At 50.5% G+C, this 17,044-nt stretch overlaps 1 protein-coding gene across 1 annotated transcript; it reads left to right on the top strand.

Moving 5' to 3' along the window:
* The first annotated feature begins 549 nt into the window (after window positions 1-549).
* Plaur (plasminogen activator, urokinase receptor) lies at window positions 550-12,334 on the top strand. The gene is made up of 7 exons (XM_048440551.3): window positions 550-702; window positions 1,804-1,914; window positions 3,383-3,526; window positions 8,983-9,138; window positions 9,458-9,592; window positions 10,980-11,126; window positions 11,878-12,334. Exons 1-7 carry the CDS (start codon window positions 648-650, stop codon window positions 12,105-12,107), a joined length of 978 nt encoding a protein of 325 aa, XP_048296508.3. The 5' UTR covers window positions 550-647; the 3' UTR covers window positions 12,108-12,334.
* Window positions 12,335-17,044: the final 4,710 nt, after the last annotated feature.

Genomic DNA, 17,044 nt, shown 5'->3' with positions numbered 1-17,044 from the left:
AGATGGTTTTAACCTTTGCCCTTTCCTTCCTTCCTTCCTTCCTTCCTTCCTTCCTTCCTTCCTTCCTTCCTTCCTTTCTCTTTCTTTCTCTTTCTTTCTCTCTTCCTCTCTTTCTATTTTGTTTTGAGATAGGATTTCTCTGTGTAGCCCTGGCTATCCTAGAACTCACTCTGTAGATCAGGCTGGCCTTGAACTCAGAGGTGCTTCTGCCTCTACCTCTGCCTCCCAGGTACCAGGATTGCAGACCCCTACCACACACCTACCTGAACAAAACTGTTTCTAGGTAGATGGTGGGCATTCTGTCCAAAGCGTTCACCACAAAGCTCACCTCTCTCCTAACTAGACTCCTTCTGGTTTCCCCTCCCTCCTGACCCTACTACTATCCAACACTTAGCCACATTCCACCGTCCTAGGACACCTGGGATTTGAATGAGACGACAGGGTTGTGACCTCAGAGACCCTGAGTCAGGCCTCCTAGGATGGGTAGCTTCGTGGGCTAGGGAGGAGGAAGGGGAGGCACCCACACAACCCGGGCTGACTCACTCTTAAGCAAACGGTGGGCGGAGCCCTGGGGCCACAAAACTGTCTCCTTCCCTGCGCTCCGCTCCCTCTAGAGCAGAGGTGAAGGAAGACACCCAGACACGAGCATGGGCCTCCGCTGGAGGCGGTTGCTGCTGCTGCTGCTGATGGCCTGGGTCCCAGGTAAGGACTGGGTGGTGACAGCCGGGGAGAGTTAGGGGGAAGGGAGCCCAGCACCCAACCCTTTTCCTCCCATCCAACTACTCTTCGGGTGTGGTCTCCAGAACACATTTAGAAATCCCACGTGGCACATTTAGACGCCCGGAGGCATTCATTTAGCAAACAGATCTCTGGCGCTGTCCCAGGCTCTGCAAAGTCAAACTGCAGGACGCGGGAGGCACAGAGACGTTAAGTAGCTGGTGCCAAATTGCACAGCTAGTGATTGAATTAAGGGGCGTGTGACTCCCGAGGGCCGCTTCTCACAGTGTTCTCTTTTCGGAGGCGGTGGGATCCAGTTTTGGAGTAGGAGGGAGATCGGGCCCCCCAGCATTTCCAACGGACCCTTGAGTACATTTGGCTTTCGCTACTTCCTCACCTGCTTTCTCCCGGACATGTAGGGGAAAAGGTGTTGAGAAAGCAGAGGAAATAGAGAAGGAATTGAGTCAGCGTTTAGCGCGGTGAATAATCCCCCGGGTCCTCGAGAGGCCGGGGCTGACTAATGGTCTGGGAAGGGGACCTTCGCCGGAGGTCCGGGAGGCCAGGAAGCTGGGGGGGTACGGGTGGGGGCCCAAAGGGGAGGGGTTCTTAGTGTAGAAAGGCGACCTGGCGCAGAGCAGACCGGCTCTGAGTTACAGATGGGACCCCGGGGTCGCAGACGGCTCTTACTGTGAATTAGAGCCCAGGGATGACAGCCCCGCGGAGAGGAGCCTGAAGTGGGGCTACCACCTGGGTTCAGAGCGGGCTATGTGGCTTAGGACAGTTACCTAGCCTTTCTATTCCGGGAACGTGTCTGGGAAACTGGGGAGGATCCAGAGCCTAATAGGCTGGAGCTGTGGTCCTAATTAGAACCTAGGATGTCTAGGGCGGGGCTACGAGTTTGAGGAAGAATTTGAAGACCCAGAGGAGGAGCTCCGAGCCAGGGAGGGGCCAGGAGCGGGACTAACATTTAGGGGCCGTGAGGCAGGAGGCTTACTGTGAGTTTGAGGTCAGCTTGGACTACATAACTTGGGGGAAGGGAGCAGATCCTGGCTCTGAACCTGTTGACCATCTCTCTATCCCTCCCAGCCTGCCAGGGCCTGCGGTGCATGCAGTGTGAGAGTAACCAGAACTGCGTGGTGAAGGAGTGCGACTTGGGCCAGGATCTTTGCAGGACCACCGTGCTTCGTGAGTGGGAAGGTAAGGCCGACCCCCACCAGCAACAACTTGATGGGAAACAATAGGCTAGAAAACCTCTCTCCAGACAGTAAGGAAATGCAGACGTTTAAACATCTAAGGAGGCTGAAGGGATAGCTCAGCACATAAGACCAGCTGCTTTTTCAGTAGCCCTGAATTCAGTCCAGAGATCCACGCCGGGTGGCGCACAACCACCATAACCAGCTTCAGGAAGGAGATCCCAGACCCTCCCCTGCACTTTTGCGCACATACTCACCTACAGACACACAAACGCTTGGATCTTGTAAAGGACCCACGTTCAATTCACAGCACCCACATAGCAGCTCACCACCTCCTCGGGCAGCAAGCACAAATATCATGCACAGACATGCATGCAGGCAAAACACTCATACACGCAAAATAATAAAATCAATCTAAAAAGATTTTTTAAAATAAAGTATCAGTGAGAAGCCCAAGGCCTTTAATCCCAGCACTGGGGAGGCAGAGGCAGACGGATCTCTGTGTGTTCAAGGCCTGACATGTCTACAGAGCTAGTTCCAGAACAGCCGGGGCTACACAAAGAAACTCTGTGTCGAAAAAAAAAAATCCTAAAAAAGAAACATGTTGGTGAGACCCTGGAGGGCATAAATTGGCACATGTGCCACACACACAGCAATACCAAATATTTTTGCTTTGTTTGGGGGTTGGTGGTACATTGGGGGGGAGGGGCGGTTGATTTGGTTTGGTTGTTGTTGTTTGGTCCTGGATTATTTTTAAGACAGGGTCTCATGTAGCCCAGGCTAGCCTTAAACTTGCAATGTAGCCAAGGATGACCTTGAACATGCCTCCTAAAGACTGGGATTACACGTGTGCACCACCACATCTGACTTAAATGTTACTATCTGAGACAGCAGGGCTGTGGTGGCACACACCCTTAATCGGAGCACTCTTGAGACAGAGGCAGGAGGATCTCTAAGTTCGAGACCAGCCTGGTCTACAGCGTGAGTTCTAGGACAGCCAGGACTACACAGAGAAACCCTGTCTCAGAAAACAAACAAACCAACACAAAATCCACCTAAGGGTAGAGACAGCTGAGCAGGTTAAGGCACCTGGTACTAAAGAGCTGGTGCTTCGGTACACACCTGTAGCCCTAGTGCTGGAGAGTGGAGGCAAGGGCATTGGGAGCCCCAAACCAGTCTGGACTACATAGCAAGACCCTATCTCAGAAACATTAGCTTTTTTCTTTCTATTGAAGGCACCTCCCTGCTGGCTTCATTCAGCTTGGGAGAGAGTTGTAGATGGATCCAGAAAATCCAAGTGATGTGCATGGGGGAGGGGAAGATAATTCTAGAAAATAACAAAATTGACCCAAACAAGAAGAAGGGTCCACAAGGAGTGGCACTAGGGATGGGTGACCCCGAGACCAGGAACGTCAGGGACTGGTCGGGACTAGGGACCCTCTAGGGGACTATGATGCCTGTATCCCTCCTAGATGATGAAGAACTAGAGGTGGTGATGAGAGACTGTGCCCATTATGAGAAGACCAACAGGACCATGAGTTACCGGGTGAACTCCAAGATCATCAGCCTGGCAGAGGTCGTGTGTGCCACAGACGTCTGCAACAAACCCAGGCCTGGTGAGTTGGGTGTCCTAGCCACCCCCAGCTAAAGCCCCGATTCCACTCCCAGACCTACATCCTTCACCCCAACACCAAGTCTGTCCCTTACTCTGGGACCTCGCTCATCCATCTCCAGCCCAGCCCCAGGTCACTTCTCCCAGTCGTGTCTCCCAAATCGTGTACCTCTCCAACTCCAAATATTCTCACACCCCGTTGTTTTGCTTGGATGAGACAAAATCCTACTGTATAGCGCAGGCTGGCTGACAATAGGAGATCCTCCTGCCTCAGCTTTCTGAGGGCTGGGATTATAACTCTGAGCTACCACATCTAGCCATTCCAATTCTATGGGATTATAAAAGCATCCCTGGGCTGTGAGGTGACACACCTGACTGTCCCGTGTATGGCGACACATCCGCCAGGCTCGGTGGAACTTGCCCATTATCCTAACTGCTCGGACACTGATGCAGGAAGATGACACGCTGAAGGTCAGCGGGTGTTTAGACTCTGTCTCAGTAAAAAAGCTAGAAAGGACCAGAGAGATGGCACCTTGGGTAAAGGTACTTGTTGCTCAGGCCTTGTTGTGGGTGTGACTCAGTGGTAGAGCCCCTGCCTAGAATCCCCCAGTGAGGGGCTGGGGTGTGGCTCAGTGGTGGAATCCCTGTCTAGTGTATGTGATATCTTTGTTTTTCTCCCCAACAACCTTAAAAAATGATGAGGAAAGTGAGGGTACAGTGTGCAGATAAAAGAGAAGTCCATGAGCCTTTTGATTGACGGCTTTAGGGTGTGATCAGTGGTCCAAGCGCACACAGAGAAGGCCAGGGCAGATGAGGAAGGAGCAGCACTCTTTGCTGCTCTTCCTGCAGGGGTTGGCCCTGGATGGGAATTGATTATAAGGGCCCGCTTCCCACGGCCCTCATGAGGGAAGAGACTGCCTTTGTGCCGCTTTGTCTCTACTTCCGACTACCTACACGCCATCTTCTGGTGCAAGGCTGAGTCGTGTGTGCGTGGTTTCCTTTTATATATATATTTATATTGGTTTAGGTGTGTGCAGATGCTTTCCATGTTACATGTGAAGGTCAAAGGTCAACTTGTGAGAGTTGTTTCTCTCTTTCTGCTGTGAGGGTCACGGGTCTTGGACTCAGGTCTTCAGGTTTGGCTATAAGTGTCTGTACCCGCTGAGCCATCTTGATGACCCTGGGTTTTGTTTATTTGTGTATTGGTTTGTTTTTGTTTTTTTGAGACAAGGTCTCTCTATTATGGAGCCCTGGCTGTCCTGGAACTCACTATGTAGACCAGGCTGGCCTCAAACTCACAGAGATCCACCTGCCTCTGCCTCCAGTGCTGCCATGTCTGTTTTTTGTTTGTTTGTTTGTTTGTTTCTTAGATAGCCTTCTCTGGCTTTGAACTTGCCATGTGCCCATAGTAGCCCGGAATGCCTGGCCCTCCTGCCTCCACCTCCTGAGTGCTGGAATCCCGGGCATGCACCAATCACACAGGCTTTATTCAGTGCTGGAGTTTGAACACAGAACTTTTTGCATGCTAGGCAAGCGCGCTACCAACTGCACCACGTCCCTAGACCCTCTCTTCTATTTTTTTATCATCTCCCAACCCGCACTTCTATTTTTGACAAATGTTTCTGCCCTTAGCATGGGAGGCAGGTTCGAGGGAACTAGACTATGGGGGGAAATGAGCACGGGTGGATGAGGGGTGAGGTTGTCCGCGAGAAAGGTAGCCAGACGGCGATTCCACTGGGCAGGGACAGAACTGTCCTGATGGAATAGCTTTGGCGGGTAGAAAAGGAGACCTCGGTGATATGTGACCCGAGGATGAGGATAGAAGCTTCTTTTCCGGGCACGATGGAGTCCTTTATGTCGGTGTAATGCTTCTGTGGGTGACAGCCATGAAGCTGGACAAATGACAGAGTCTCAGAAGAGTACTCAGCAGAGGAAGGAACTCGGGGCCCTGTGATTCGTGGAAGAGAGAAGGCAGACAAAGTTTCACAGGTGGCACGGTTCATTCCCGAGCCCTGTTCCAACTCACCGACTCAGCGCTGTGAAAGGAAACAGCCACAGGGAGAGGGTTGCGAGACAGAGGCGGCTGGGTGGGGGCAGGGTCCCCCGATCTGGAGACAATTTTCTCTCCAGTTTTTGGCAAGCGTACATGCAGAAGTGAGGTGTCCCAGCAGCAGTGAGCTGAGCTTCCCCCGAGACACATGGGACCAAGCTAGAGAGGCGCAAGCAGCCGCCTCAGAGACCCCGAGACCCCAGCCAGGAGGTGAAGGGGGAACTGAAACAAATCAGCCCATCAGGAGCTGAACATGGCTGTGGGCGCCTGGGACGGAAGCATTTGGGAAGCTGGGTGAGGAAAATGGCGAGTTCTAGAACAGACATTGATTGATTAAAAGGGATGGAAAAGAATAATTTAGAGCTCTGTGTGTGTGTGTGTTCATGTGTGTACATGAGTATGTCAGCACCGTGTGAGCACATATGTGCGTGCATGCGTGAATATATACATGTGGATGTGTGTCTCATGTGTGGTTTTAAGCATATGTGTGTGCTCATGTGTGCACATGTATGTGAGTATGTGTGTATGCATGTATGTGCATGTGTGCGAGCATATGTGTGTGCTCCCATGCATGCACATGTGCTCATACGTGTACATGTGTCTGCATGCACAAATAGCCAGAGGAAGGTGATGAGTGTCCTATTCTGTCACTCTCCACTTTATTCTCTTCCCAAGTGTCTCACTAGACGTGAAGATAGACTGGCAGCCAGCAAGCCTAAGGGATCCTCCAGACTCTCCCCCAACGCCCAAGACTGGGATTACAGGCCTGTACCACTGTAATTAGTTCCAGGGATCAAATTCAGGTCCTCAAGTTTGTCCAGCCAGCGCCGACTAAGCTGTAAAGAAAAGAGCTACAGTCTGGCATGGTGGCATACGCCTATCATCCCAGCATGGTGGCATATGCCTATCATCCCGCACATGAAGGATTGGTAGAAGGATTTCCATAAATTCCAGACCAGCCAGGTCCACTTAGCAGGTTCCAGACTGCAGAGTAAGATCTACTCTCCAAAACAATCAAATAAGAGCAACCCAAATAAATAAAAACAGGGGAAAATACTTATGTAGCTTGCAGTTTGAGAGATGGGAAGTCCACACAGCGTGCTGCTGGCTCCAGCCAGAGCTCTTCCCCCAACACACGCAAGCACACTGCACCCGCTCCCAAACCCCATCACCTCGTGCCTGCATGCTGAGGGAGAATTCAAAACACAGGAAACCACTGTCTGGGGTGACTCAGTGGTTAAGACACTGACTGCTCTTCCAGAGGACCCAGGTTCAGTTCCCAACACCCACATCAGGCAATAACTCCAGTTCCAGGGTTCTAAGCCCTCTTCTGACCTCTGCTGGTATTGCATGCACATAAAATAAAATGAAGGAAAAAATTAAGAACAGTTTTAATTCCTGGGAGTCAACTCAAACTACTTTCCAAAATTAATGTATTAATTAATCCCTTCCTAAAGCCATGCTGTGAATGACCGTACAGCTTTCCACTTGCTCCCTGCCATAAAGGTCCTTCCCCTCTCACTCCACCACTCTGAAGATTGAGCTTTCAACCACATGACCTCAGAGACAAACTATATCCACACATGGCAGAGGCAGGGAGAGACTCGGGTATGTGGTGGCAGGAGAACCCAAGGCACCAGTACACAGGCATGCATGTCAGACATTTGATTTTAGTACCGCAAATGGAAGATAGGGTCTTGGGTATGCCAGCTCAGTAAGGCTGCACCACACTCCAACCCTCACTGGGGGACTCTAAGCAGGGGGGCCACACCCCAGCCCTCACTGGGGGATTCTAGGCAGGGACTCTACCACTGAGCCACGCCCCAGCCCCTCACTTAGGGAATCCTCCTGCCCCAGTCTCCCACGTGGTCCTCTCCACTGGCATTACCGTGATGGGTAAGATCATTTGTGAGACTGGAGAGAAATTTGTGAATGAACAATGAGGAGATAAAAAAGGAACTAAGATGCTCCCTGAAGGTCACATGACCCACAGTCAGAAGAGCGTCCTGGGAAGAAGTGTTCCAAAAGGAACTCCCCCCCGCCACCGCGCCCACCTGACCCAGAGGTTTGGGGCAGCCAGTGTGGCTGTGCTGGAAATTCCTGTCTGTTTTGTTTGTTTTTCCTAAGACCCAGTCTCACTATGTACCCCAGACTAGCCCCAAACTTGCCATTGTCCAGCCTCACCCACCAAAGTTCAGGGGTGACTGGAGAAAGATCTGCTTTTGGTTTTTGTGGATGTTTGAGGGAAGGAGCATGCTGCGAGCCTTTTAGGCATTTTTCCTTGAACAAGATAGATGATTTGGCTCTGGATGGAATGATTCACCTAATTGCCTTGAGCTTGCCAGTGGGCTGCCTCGGCTCAGACACAGCTCTAATCTCCTGGGTCAGGAAAGAGAGGCTGTGCCAGGCCAGAGGATGGCGTGAGCCAAAGCCTGGGGAAAGGGTGACATGGTGTTTCCAGGGAAAAGCAACTGGTCCAATTGGCCTCGGCTAGACACTTTGAGCAAAATAACAAAGTTATCATGAATCAATCAAGTAAGGCTTTGATCTTTTGGTTCATACATCTGTGAGTGATAATTGTGACTAGGGTAAAGGCAAAGATACAAATATGCTATTTGATGAAATAGCTGGAGATAAAGGATTCTGGGTTTTGGGTACATTGTGAGACCCTACATCCCTGCCCCCCCCCAGAAAAATCAAGGGCTAAGAATGCAACTTGATAGTAGAGCCCCTGCCTAGAATCCCCCAGTGAGGGGCTGGGGTGTGGCTCAGTGGTAGAGCCCCTGCCTAGAATCCCCCAGTGAGGGGCTTGGGTGTGGCTCAGTGGTAGAGCCCCTGCCTAGAGTTCTCCAGTGAGGGGCTGGGTGTGGCTCAGTGGTAGAGTCCCTGTGTCGAAGAGGTGATAAGTAAGATGATGAAGGAGGAGGCGGTGTAAGGAAAGCCAAGGAGCTAAGAAAGGGTGTTCTAGACAAAGACAATAGAATATAGGAAGGGCTGGAGTCTGGTGAGGGTCTGTGTTCTGAGACTAGGGAGCCAGTATGGAAGAGAGCATGGGAGGAGCTGGTGCTTGGAGATGAGGCAGGAGAGGTCACCAGGGCACAGTCTTCAGTAGACCTTGAATTCGGCAATCAGGTACCTAAACTTTATTCTAAGAACAGTGGGGAGCTATGAGAGGGTAGAGCAGAGGAAACTTTAAAGACTTCCTCCTCCTACGGCCATGAGAGAACGAGGTGGAGGGTGGTCACAGCAAGAGCAGAGGCTGATATTGAGGGGCACCCAAGGCTGAAAAGGACATGATAAATTCTAGAAAGATTTGGGATAAGTAGGTTTGGTGATTGCCTGACTTGGGTTCAGAGGGGAGTTCTCTGCGGGAGCTGGGCCTCCAACCCACCCCTTTCCTTGCTTCCTAGGAGCCCGGGGGATTACCTTTCCGCGCGGCCGGTACCTTGAGTGTATGTCCTGTAGCTCTTTGGACCAGAGCTGTGAGAGGGGCCGGGAGCAGAGCCTGCAATGCCGCTATCCTGGAGAACAGTGTGTTGAAGTGGTGACCCTGCGGAGCATGGAAAGTAAGTGCTCACCTGCAGGGAGGTCCTCTTCCAGAGCCGCAAGAGGCAACTTCCCTGCCCTTTCTCACACACATACACACATCCCTTCTTTCTTTTAGTAGGGGTTCTTTCTGGAAATTCCACAAATGCATGAAGTTCTATGTATCATATGGGCCCCCTTTATCATACAGCAAAGGGAGAACGGAAAGTACAATCCTTTGACTAGGGGTGAAGTTAGCCTAAAAAACAAGAGGCCTTTAAAGAAACGAGGGGAGGGGTACCCAAAGGCAGCAAATCTACAACCAGCTCCTTACCACAACCTGACCTCTACCCCTTGCAGGGAGCTTGAAGGATGAGAACTACACCAGAGGCTGTGGCAGTCTTCCCGGGTGTCCAGGCATAGCCGGTTTCCACGGCAACCACACCTTTCACTTCCTGAAATGCTGCAACTCCACCCACTGCAATGGTGGCCCAGGTGAGGGACCAGGTCTGGTGGACGCTGTTGGCTCTGTCTGGAACCGCCGTTCTCTCTCTCTTAAGTCCTCTCTCTACTTCCAGGGTCAGTTATTTACTCTTCCTGGAAGCCGGGTTCAGGGCCCCTCCTTCAGCACATGCAGCCCACTCAACTCCTCACCACCCACACACAAGCTCTGCCCACCCTGGGTCAGAATTATCTGGTGACAAAGCTGTGAGGCCTAAGAAGGTAGAACCAGGCTGTCCTGGCCACTGTGGTGTCCCAGCACAGTCAGCATGAGGTTAAGGCTAAAGAAGCTTTTTCATGAAAATGTATTAAATAGAGCCGGAGAGGTGGCTCAGTGGTTAAGGGCACCCAGGTTTGAATCCCAGCACCCACATGGCTGCTCACAACTCTAACTACAGCTCCAGGGATCTGATGCCCTCTTCTGGACTCCATGGGTACTGCATGCATGCGGTACACAGACCTAGGTGCAGGCGAAACATGTAGACACATGAACTAAAACAAATATATTCTTTTTAAAAAGTGTCAAAAACGAACTGGACAGATGGCTCAGAGGTTAAGAGCACTGGCTTTTCTTCCAGAGGTCCTAAGTTTAATTCCCAGCATCCACGCTGGGCAGCCACCACCGCTAACTCCAGCTGCAAGGGTTCTGATGCTCTTTTCTGGCCTCTGCAGGTCACACAGTGCACATGCATTTCATTTTGATTATTAAATTTGCGTTTATTTTGTGTGTATGTATATTCATGCATGCAAGGGAGCACGCCATGGTCCATGTGTGGTCAGAAGACGACTTTCAGGGGCCAGTTATTCCTTCCACCATGTGGGTCCTGGGGCTTGAACTCGGGTCATCAGACTTGGCCTCAAGCTCTTCTACCTGCTGAACCATCTCATCAGCCCTAGAATTATATTCAACACTAATTAATTTGCTTGCTTGGTTGGTTGGTTTTTGGTTTTACAAGACAGGGTTTCTCTGTGGAACAGGCGTAGCTGTCCGGGAACTAGTTCTGGTAGACCATGCTGGCCTTGAACTCACAGAGATCCTCCTCCCTCTGCCTCTCAAATGCTGGGGTTAAAGGCATGCGCCGCCACCACCACCCGGATAAGCTAATTAATTCAAACCTTAAGAAAGACAGGTGGCCAGTGACTGTCACAGTGAACAATGTCACTCTATATGGTAACTTCTGAGATAATAGGGTTTGTTTCATAATACCCAGTTAGGGTCCCCCATCCAGCTCAATTCTAGAGAACAGGGCCCCAAAAGAAAGTGTAGTTCCCGCATATGACCGCCAGGTGGCGCCCTAGCATCTCGGGCTGAGAGTGGACAGATGGACAGTTGCAAGGTCCCAGTGCTTATCTTCGGTCCCTGTCTTTTTTCATCTTTAAGTTCTGGATCTTCAGGACTTACCACCGAATGGCTTCCAGTGCTACAGCTGTGAGGGGAACAGCACCCATGGGTGTTCCTCCAAAGAGATTTCCCTCACTGACTGCCGGGGACCAATGAATCAGTGCCTGGAGGCCACTGGCTTAGATGGTAAGGCCCTGTGGGAGCAGGAAGGGGACCCTCTGGGGCACAGGGCGCTGACCAGACTGATTGACAGATGGGCGGGACCTATCCTGGGTGGATTTTCCTATGGAAAAGATGGTACTTATCTGCAGGAAGGGCAAATTGCAATAAGAGGATTGATCCTGTCAAACCAACAACAATCTGCCTTATTACATATTAACTAAATAATTTTTGAGACAGGGTCTCACTATATAGCCCTGGTTACCCTGGAACTCTATGTAGACCAGACTGGCCTCAAACTCACGGAGATTCGCCTGCCTCTGCCTCCCAAGTGCTGGGATTCAAGGCGTGCACCATTATAGCTGGTCTCATAAATAATAGTTTTGATGATGGAAAAAATAGCCTGTGGTTATTATAATGAAAAAGTGCAAAGAGGGGACTGTCATTGTTTACGGTATGGCAACTCTCTTCCCGCCTGGCTCTAATATCAGACATCTGCTCCTCGTCTGCTTTCGTGTTCAGCCTGTTGCAATATCACTTGTCCTGGGGTTTCTCTGGAAAAGTATCTCTCAGACACTCAGCAGCTCTGAAGGGCCAGATGATGTCTTAGAGTTCCTATGAAGGCAATCCTGGTGTGAGTCTGAGAGACTGCCAGGGGTCCCCTGGAACACATTTTGAGACAATGCTCACAATAGGGATGCAGGTGGCTATAGCGCCCAGCACCGGGAACCTGCCTTTCCTGATAATTCCTGGCTCACTGACTCTCCTCATTCCTCAGTGCTGGGAAACCGGAGTTACACCGTGCGAGGCTGCGCCACAGCTTCCTGGTGCCAAGGTTCCCATGTGGCAGACGCCTTCCTCCTGACCCACCTCAACGTCTCCTGCTGCGAAGGCACTGGCTGCAATGGCCTCAGAAGCGCTGCCCCTAGGCCAGGCGCTGCCTACCTGAGCCTCGTCGTCTCCCTGCTCCTGACCTTCAGACTGTCGGGTGTCCTCCTCCGAACCTGAGGTTGGGCCCCCAGCCCTGGCTGGATCCAGGGACTTTGTCCTCCCTCGTGTATGCCATTGTGTTGTCTTCAGGCCTCGGCTTTTCTAAGAACCGGAAGAGAAGCAGAGCAAAGGCTGCAGGCAGTGGGGTCTCTTGATGAATATTGTTGCTATTGTTATCATTATTACTCCTTTAATTTATTTTATATATATATATATATATAAATAAAAGATTTTTGTACCAGTGAGCAAGGCAGGGTCTCCCCTCCTCTGTCACATTTAGCTTTGAGATGAAAGTGGGGAGGGGGTGTCTTTTTTCTTTAATTTTATTTTGAGACAAGGTCTCACTCTGTAGTCTTGGCTGTCCTGGAACTCACTCTGTAGACAAGGCTAGCCTCAAACTCAGAAATTCTCCTCTCTCTGCCTCCCGAGTGCTGAGATTAAAGGTGTGGGCCACAATACCTGGCTTTTCACCTCATTTTTTGTTTTGTTTTGTTTTGTTTTTGTTTTTTCGAGACAGGGTTTCTCTGTGGCTTTGGAGCCTGTCCTGGAACTAGCTCTTGTAGACCAGGCTGAACTCGAACTTACAGAGATCCCCCTGCCTCTGCCTCCTGAGTGCTGGGATTAAAGGCGTGCACCACCACCGCCCAGCTTTGTTTGTTTTTTTAAATGATTTATTTATTTTTATTTTATGTGCATTGGCATTTTACCTGCCTGCATGTCTGAATGAGGGCATCAGTTCCTCTGGAACTAGAACTACAGACAATTGTAAGCTGCCATGTGGGTGCTGGGAGTTGAACCCCGGTCATCTGAAAGAGCGTCCAGTTCTCTTAACTGTTGAGCCGTCCCTCCAGCCCCTCACCTCACTGTCTTAAGACAGGGTCTCTCACAGAACACTGAGCCCATCAGTTTGCTGGTGTTGGTTGCCAGCCAGCTCCCGGGATCCACCTGTCTCACGAGCACTGTAGTTACAGATGTACTGTGGCCTTTCCACACGGGTACTGAGACTCTGAACTCAAGCTCTCATAATTCTGGGGCAAGCACTGTTCCAAGAGTCCTATCCCCAGACTATATATTATTGCTGATGCTTTCCAAGAAAAAATAATAATAGTTGAGCCAAGACTGTATTTCCCATGATGCCCTGCAGCCAAGAGAACCAAAGTTGATGAGAGACTTTCTGTTTCAAATGGAATAATGTCACCATGAAGCCTTGCAAAAGACATGGAGGCTAAGGTTCCTCTTCCATGATGCCTTGCAGTAGGGCTCAGAGTATAGAAATTGCCACCCTCTGGTGTCCTCTGGCAGATATGGAAGGCTAAGTTCACATTTCTTTATTCCACACCCTGCTATGGGCCTTGGTGTCCTGGCTCCTGAGTTGGTCTTCCAGGATCTTTGGCTGAAAAATCGCTTTGTGCTGACTTAAGCAGAAACTGGTATTGTAGAGAGGGAGGTTAGAGTCTAAGCAAAGTCCTGGGTCTCCTGAGGTTCGCTGGGGACAAGAAGGATCCTGAAAGCTGTATAAATCAGGGGCAGCTCCTTCCTGCAGACTCCGTGCCTCTGCCACCTCCCGTGCACGTGTGTACACGCACACTTCTCACACAGCCTGGAGTGGGCTGGGCCAGGGGGTCATCAAGCTCCAGGGACAACATTCCAGTTACCTCGGTGATGGGATCGCAAGCCAGTGCCACCACCTCAGCTTTTTAGTTTTGCTTTTCTTCAAACATGGGTTCTGGGCATCGAACTCAAGTCCTCAGGCTTGTGTGCCAAACGCTGCTGACTCACCTCCCTCAAAGCCCCGCATCCTCATCTCTCCCTGCTTTCCCCGTTCCCTCTCTCTCTCTCCCCTCCCCACCTCCATCCCTCTCATATTTCTTCCCTGCGCTCCCCCCATGCCTTTCTCTCTAGACTGCCTACTTGGACTTCCCACATAGTAGACAAATACGCCTACCGTGGGGCTAAAGACTAAAACCATTTGAATCCTTTTTTTTTTTTTTTTTTTTTTTTTTGCAAGTTCTCACATTTTAGCTAAAGGATCCACCAAGGCCAGTTCTGCCCACGGCTCTCCTCTGCTTGAAGCAAGGGAAGGTTACCCCCATCCAGTGGTTCTCACGAAGCACAGCCTACTCATGGAGAACCAGGAAACAGACGCTGTGGGAGGGATCTTGCCACAAGTAAGGAGAAGTAACTGAAAAAAAAAGCCCCCCCAAAAAAGTTCTCACCACTTAGAACATTCTAGTTGGCAAGTAGGATTGCTTCCACATGCTCTGGATGAATCACGTGGCCAAGACGGCACCCGACTCACAATGGTTGAAAGTAAAAAGGAAATTGATTTTCTCACATAAAAAAACAGCATGAGTTAGGGGAATTCCTGTGTTGATCAATTTAGTGATCCTCAATGTCCTAAGTGGCCCGGGCTTGTCTACCTCAGAACCTCAAGATGGCTGCCTCCATCCCTGGCATCACACCCATGCTGGGAGTCAATATCAAAGGGGTCACTTACTCAGGCAATTTCTTTGGGAAAATGAAGGAAAACCTGCTTTTAAACATTCAGTGGACAAACCCTGCTTGGTGTTTCCTTTCCCTGACTTGGTTCCCGTGCCCTTGCATCCTGCAGTAATTCAAAGATGTAGACACCAGAACAAGATCACTGTTGTTCTTCAAAAAGAGCGAGGGGTGTGGCAAGCAGTTCACAGTTCCCTGCCAGCAACTGCCTCTCCACCACCCACCTGGGCTTGAAGGTTGACTGCCACTCTAACCAGAGGCAGGACCTGTGTCCCCGCCCCCCTTGGCCATTGTCTTAGCTGCGGTTCTATCACTGAGATAAAATGCTTTGACCAAAGCAACAGACTAAAGAAAGCCTTTAGCACCAGGCAGTGGTGGTGCACGCCTTTAATCCCAGCACCGGTGTGGGGGGGTGGGGACAGCAGAGGCAGCAGACCTCTGTGAGTTCAAGGCCAGCCTGGTCTACAGAGTGAGTTCCAGGACAGGCTCCAAAGCTACAGAGAAACCCTTGTCTCCAAAAACCAAAAAGAAAAGAGAAAAGAAAAGAAAGAAAGCCTTTATCGATGCAATGATCCCTAGCGGTCTGTTATGCTCATAGATTGGTGCCTGGTTCAGTTGTCCTCAGAGAGGAGTCACCCAGCAACTGATGGGAGCAGATGCAGATACCCACAGCCCAACACTAGGCAAAGCCAGGGGAACCCCGAAGAAAAGGGGAAGAAGGATTGTAGGAGCCAGAGGGGTTGAGGACACCAGGAGAACATGACCCTGAATCAACTAAGCATAGTCCATAGGAACTCACAGAGACTGAATCACAGCATCACCGAGTCTGTATGGGTCTGAGCTGAGTCCTCTGCATATATGTTATGTGTAGCTTGGTGATCTTGTGGGACTCCTTACAGCGGGAGTAGGGGGTGTCTCTGACTTTTGCCTGCGCTTGGGACCCTTTCCTCCTACTGGGTTGCCTTGCCCAGCCTTGATATGAGGGTCTGTGCCTTGCCTCATTGTAATGTGTTTTTCTGTGTATGGCTGATATCCCTGGGAGGCCTGCTCTTTTAGGGGGGATGGGGAAACAGAGGAGTGGATCCAGGAGAGAGGTGAGGGGTGGGGATTGGAAGGATTGGAGGCAGGGAAAACTGCCATCGAGATACAATGCATGTAAAGAATAAAAAATAAAATAAAAAAGCCTTTAATTGGGCTTATGTTCAAGTTGGAGTCCATGGCAGAGGAGCACAGGCATGACAACAGGAACAGCTGAGCGCTCACATCTCCATGAGTGGGAACGGTGCCAGTCTTTTGAGCCCTCAAAGCCAGCCCCCAGGGACACACCTCCTCCAAGAAGGCCACACCTCCTAATCCTTCCCAAACAGTCCCATCAAATGGAGACCAAGTATCCAAACATATGAGCCTATGGGAGCCATTCTCATTCAGACCCCCACGGTCATAGACACTGGCTTAAGGACTGATGAGTGACAACCATCTGGCACAGGGAAACACAAATGCTTGGATTCAAGAGATAGAGGTAGGATCTGAGGTCAAGCCTGGGCTACAAGTGAGACACTTTGTGTGCTGGGGCAGGGAGGAGAGGAGAAGGGAGGCTGGGAGATGGCTCCATGCCTAAGAGTACCTGCTGTCAATCCTGAGGACTAGAGTTGGGGTCCTACAACACATGTAACCAGCCAGGCATGGAGCAAACGCCTGTAAATCCAAGGTAACTGACAGCCCCTTTGGCTTCTATGTATGAAAACACACACACACACACACAGAGAGAGAGAGAGAGAGAGAGAGAGAGAGAGAGAGATACACACGACAGACAGAAGTCATCCTGTAGCTTTGGCTTGACCTGGCCATCTATCTATCCTGAGAACGGATGGCTCCTCTCATCTTGAAAGATGGCTGGCAGATAGCCCTGGGGCTAGAATTACCAGGGAGGCAGGGCAGGGGGAAGAAAAGGACAGTTGAACAAAGAAATCTACTGAAGGAAACTCATAGGCGAGATCGCCTCCCTCACTGAAATGGGACCTCGTGGAGGCCATACTGGCTCCAAACTACATAGTGGAAGCTGGCCTTGAACTCCTGCCATCTCCTGAGCACTGAGAATACAGGCATGTGCCACCATGCCCGGCTTCTGTGGTGCTGGGAATAGTACCGGGTTCTGGTGAGAGCTTATCCCAGGAGAAGAAAAGGTGGACACACCCCCAAGGATTGACACCTAAGGTTAGCCTCCACAGTTAGTACACACAGGAGCACACACACACACATTCACACAGAAACACATAGAGAGAAATACACACATTCACACAGAAACACACAAATATACACACAAAGACAGAAACATACACACATATACACATGTTCACACAGAAACACACACACATATACATGCACATTCACACACAGACACACACAGAGAAACACATTCACACAGAAACACACAAAGACACACACACACATACACA

The sequence above is a fragment of the Myodes glareolus genome, chromosome 1 (assembly GCF_982192425.1).
Source record: "Myodes glareolus chromosome 1, mMyoGla1.1, whole genome shotgun sequence".
Classification (NCBI taxonomy): Eukaryota; Metazoa; Chordata; class Mammalia; order Rodentia; family Cricetidae; genus Myodes; species Myodes glareolus.
The sequence above is the reverse complement of the archived record's forward strand: the minus strand, read 5'-3'. Positions and strand labels throughout refer to the sequence as shown.

Excerpts from the sequence above, each read along its gene's own strand:
- Plaur (XM_048440551.3), top strand. The coding sequence starts at position 648 with ATGGGCCTCCGCTGGAGGCGGTTGCTGCTGCTGCTGCTGATGGCCTGG. Across the intron at positions 9,593-10,979 it reads CCACTGCAATGGTGGCCCAG|TTCTGGATCTTCAGGACTTA; the intron begins GTGAGGGACCAG and ends TTCATCTTTAAG. Across the intron at positions 11,127-11,877 it reads GGAGGCCACTGGCTTAGATG|TGCTGGGAAACCGGAGTTAC; the intron begins GTAAGGCCCTGT and ends CTCATTCCTCAG.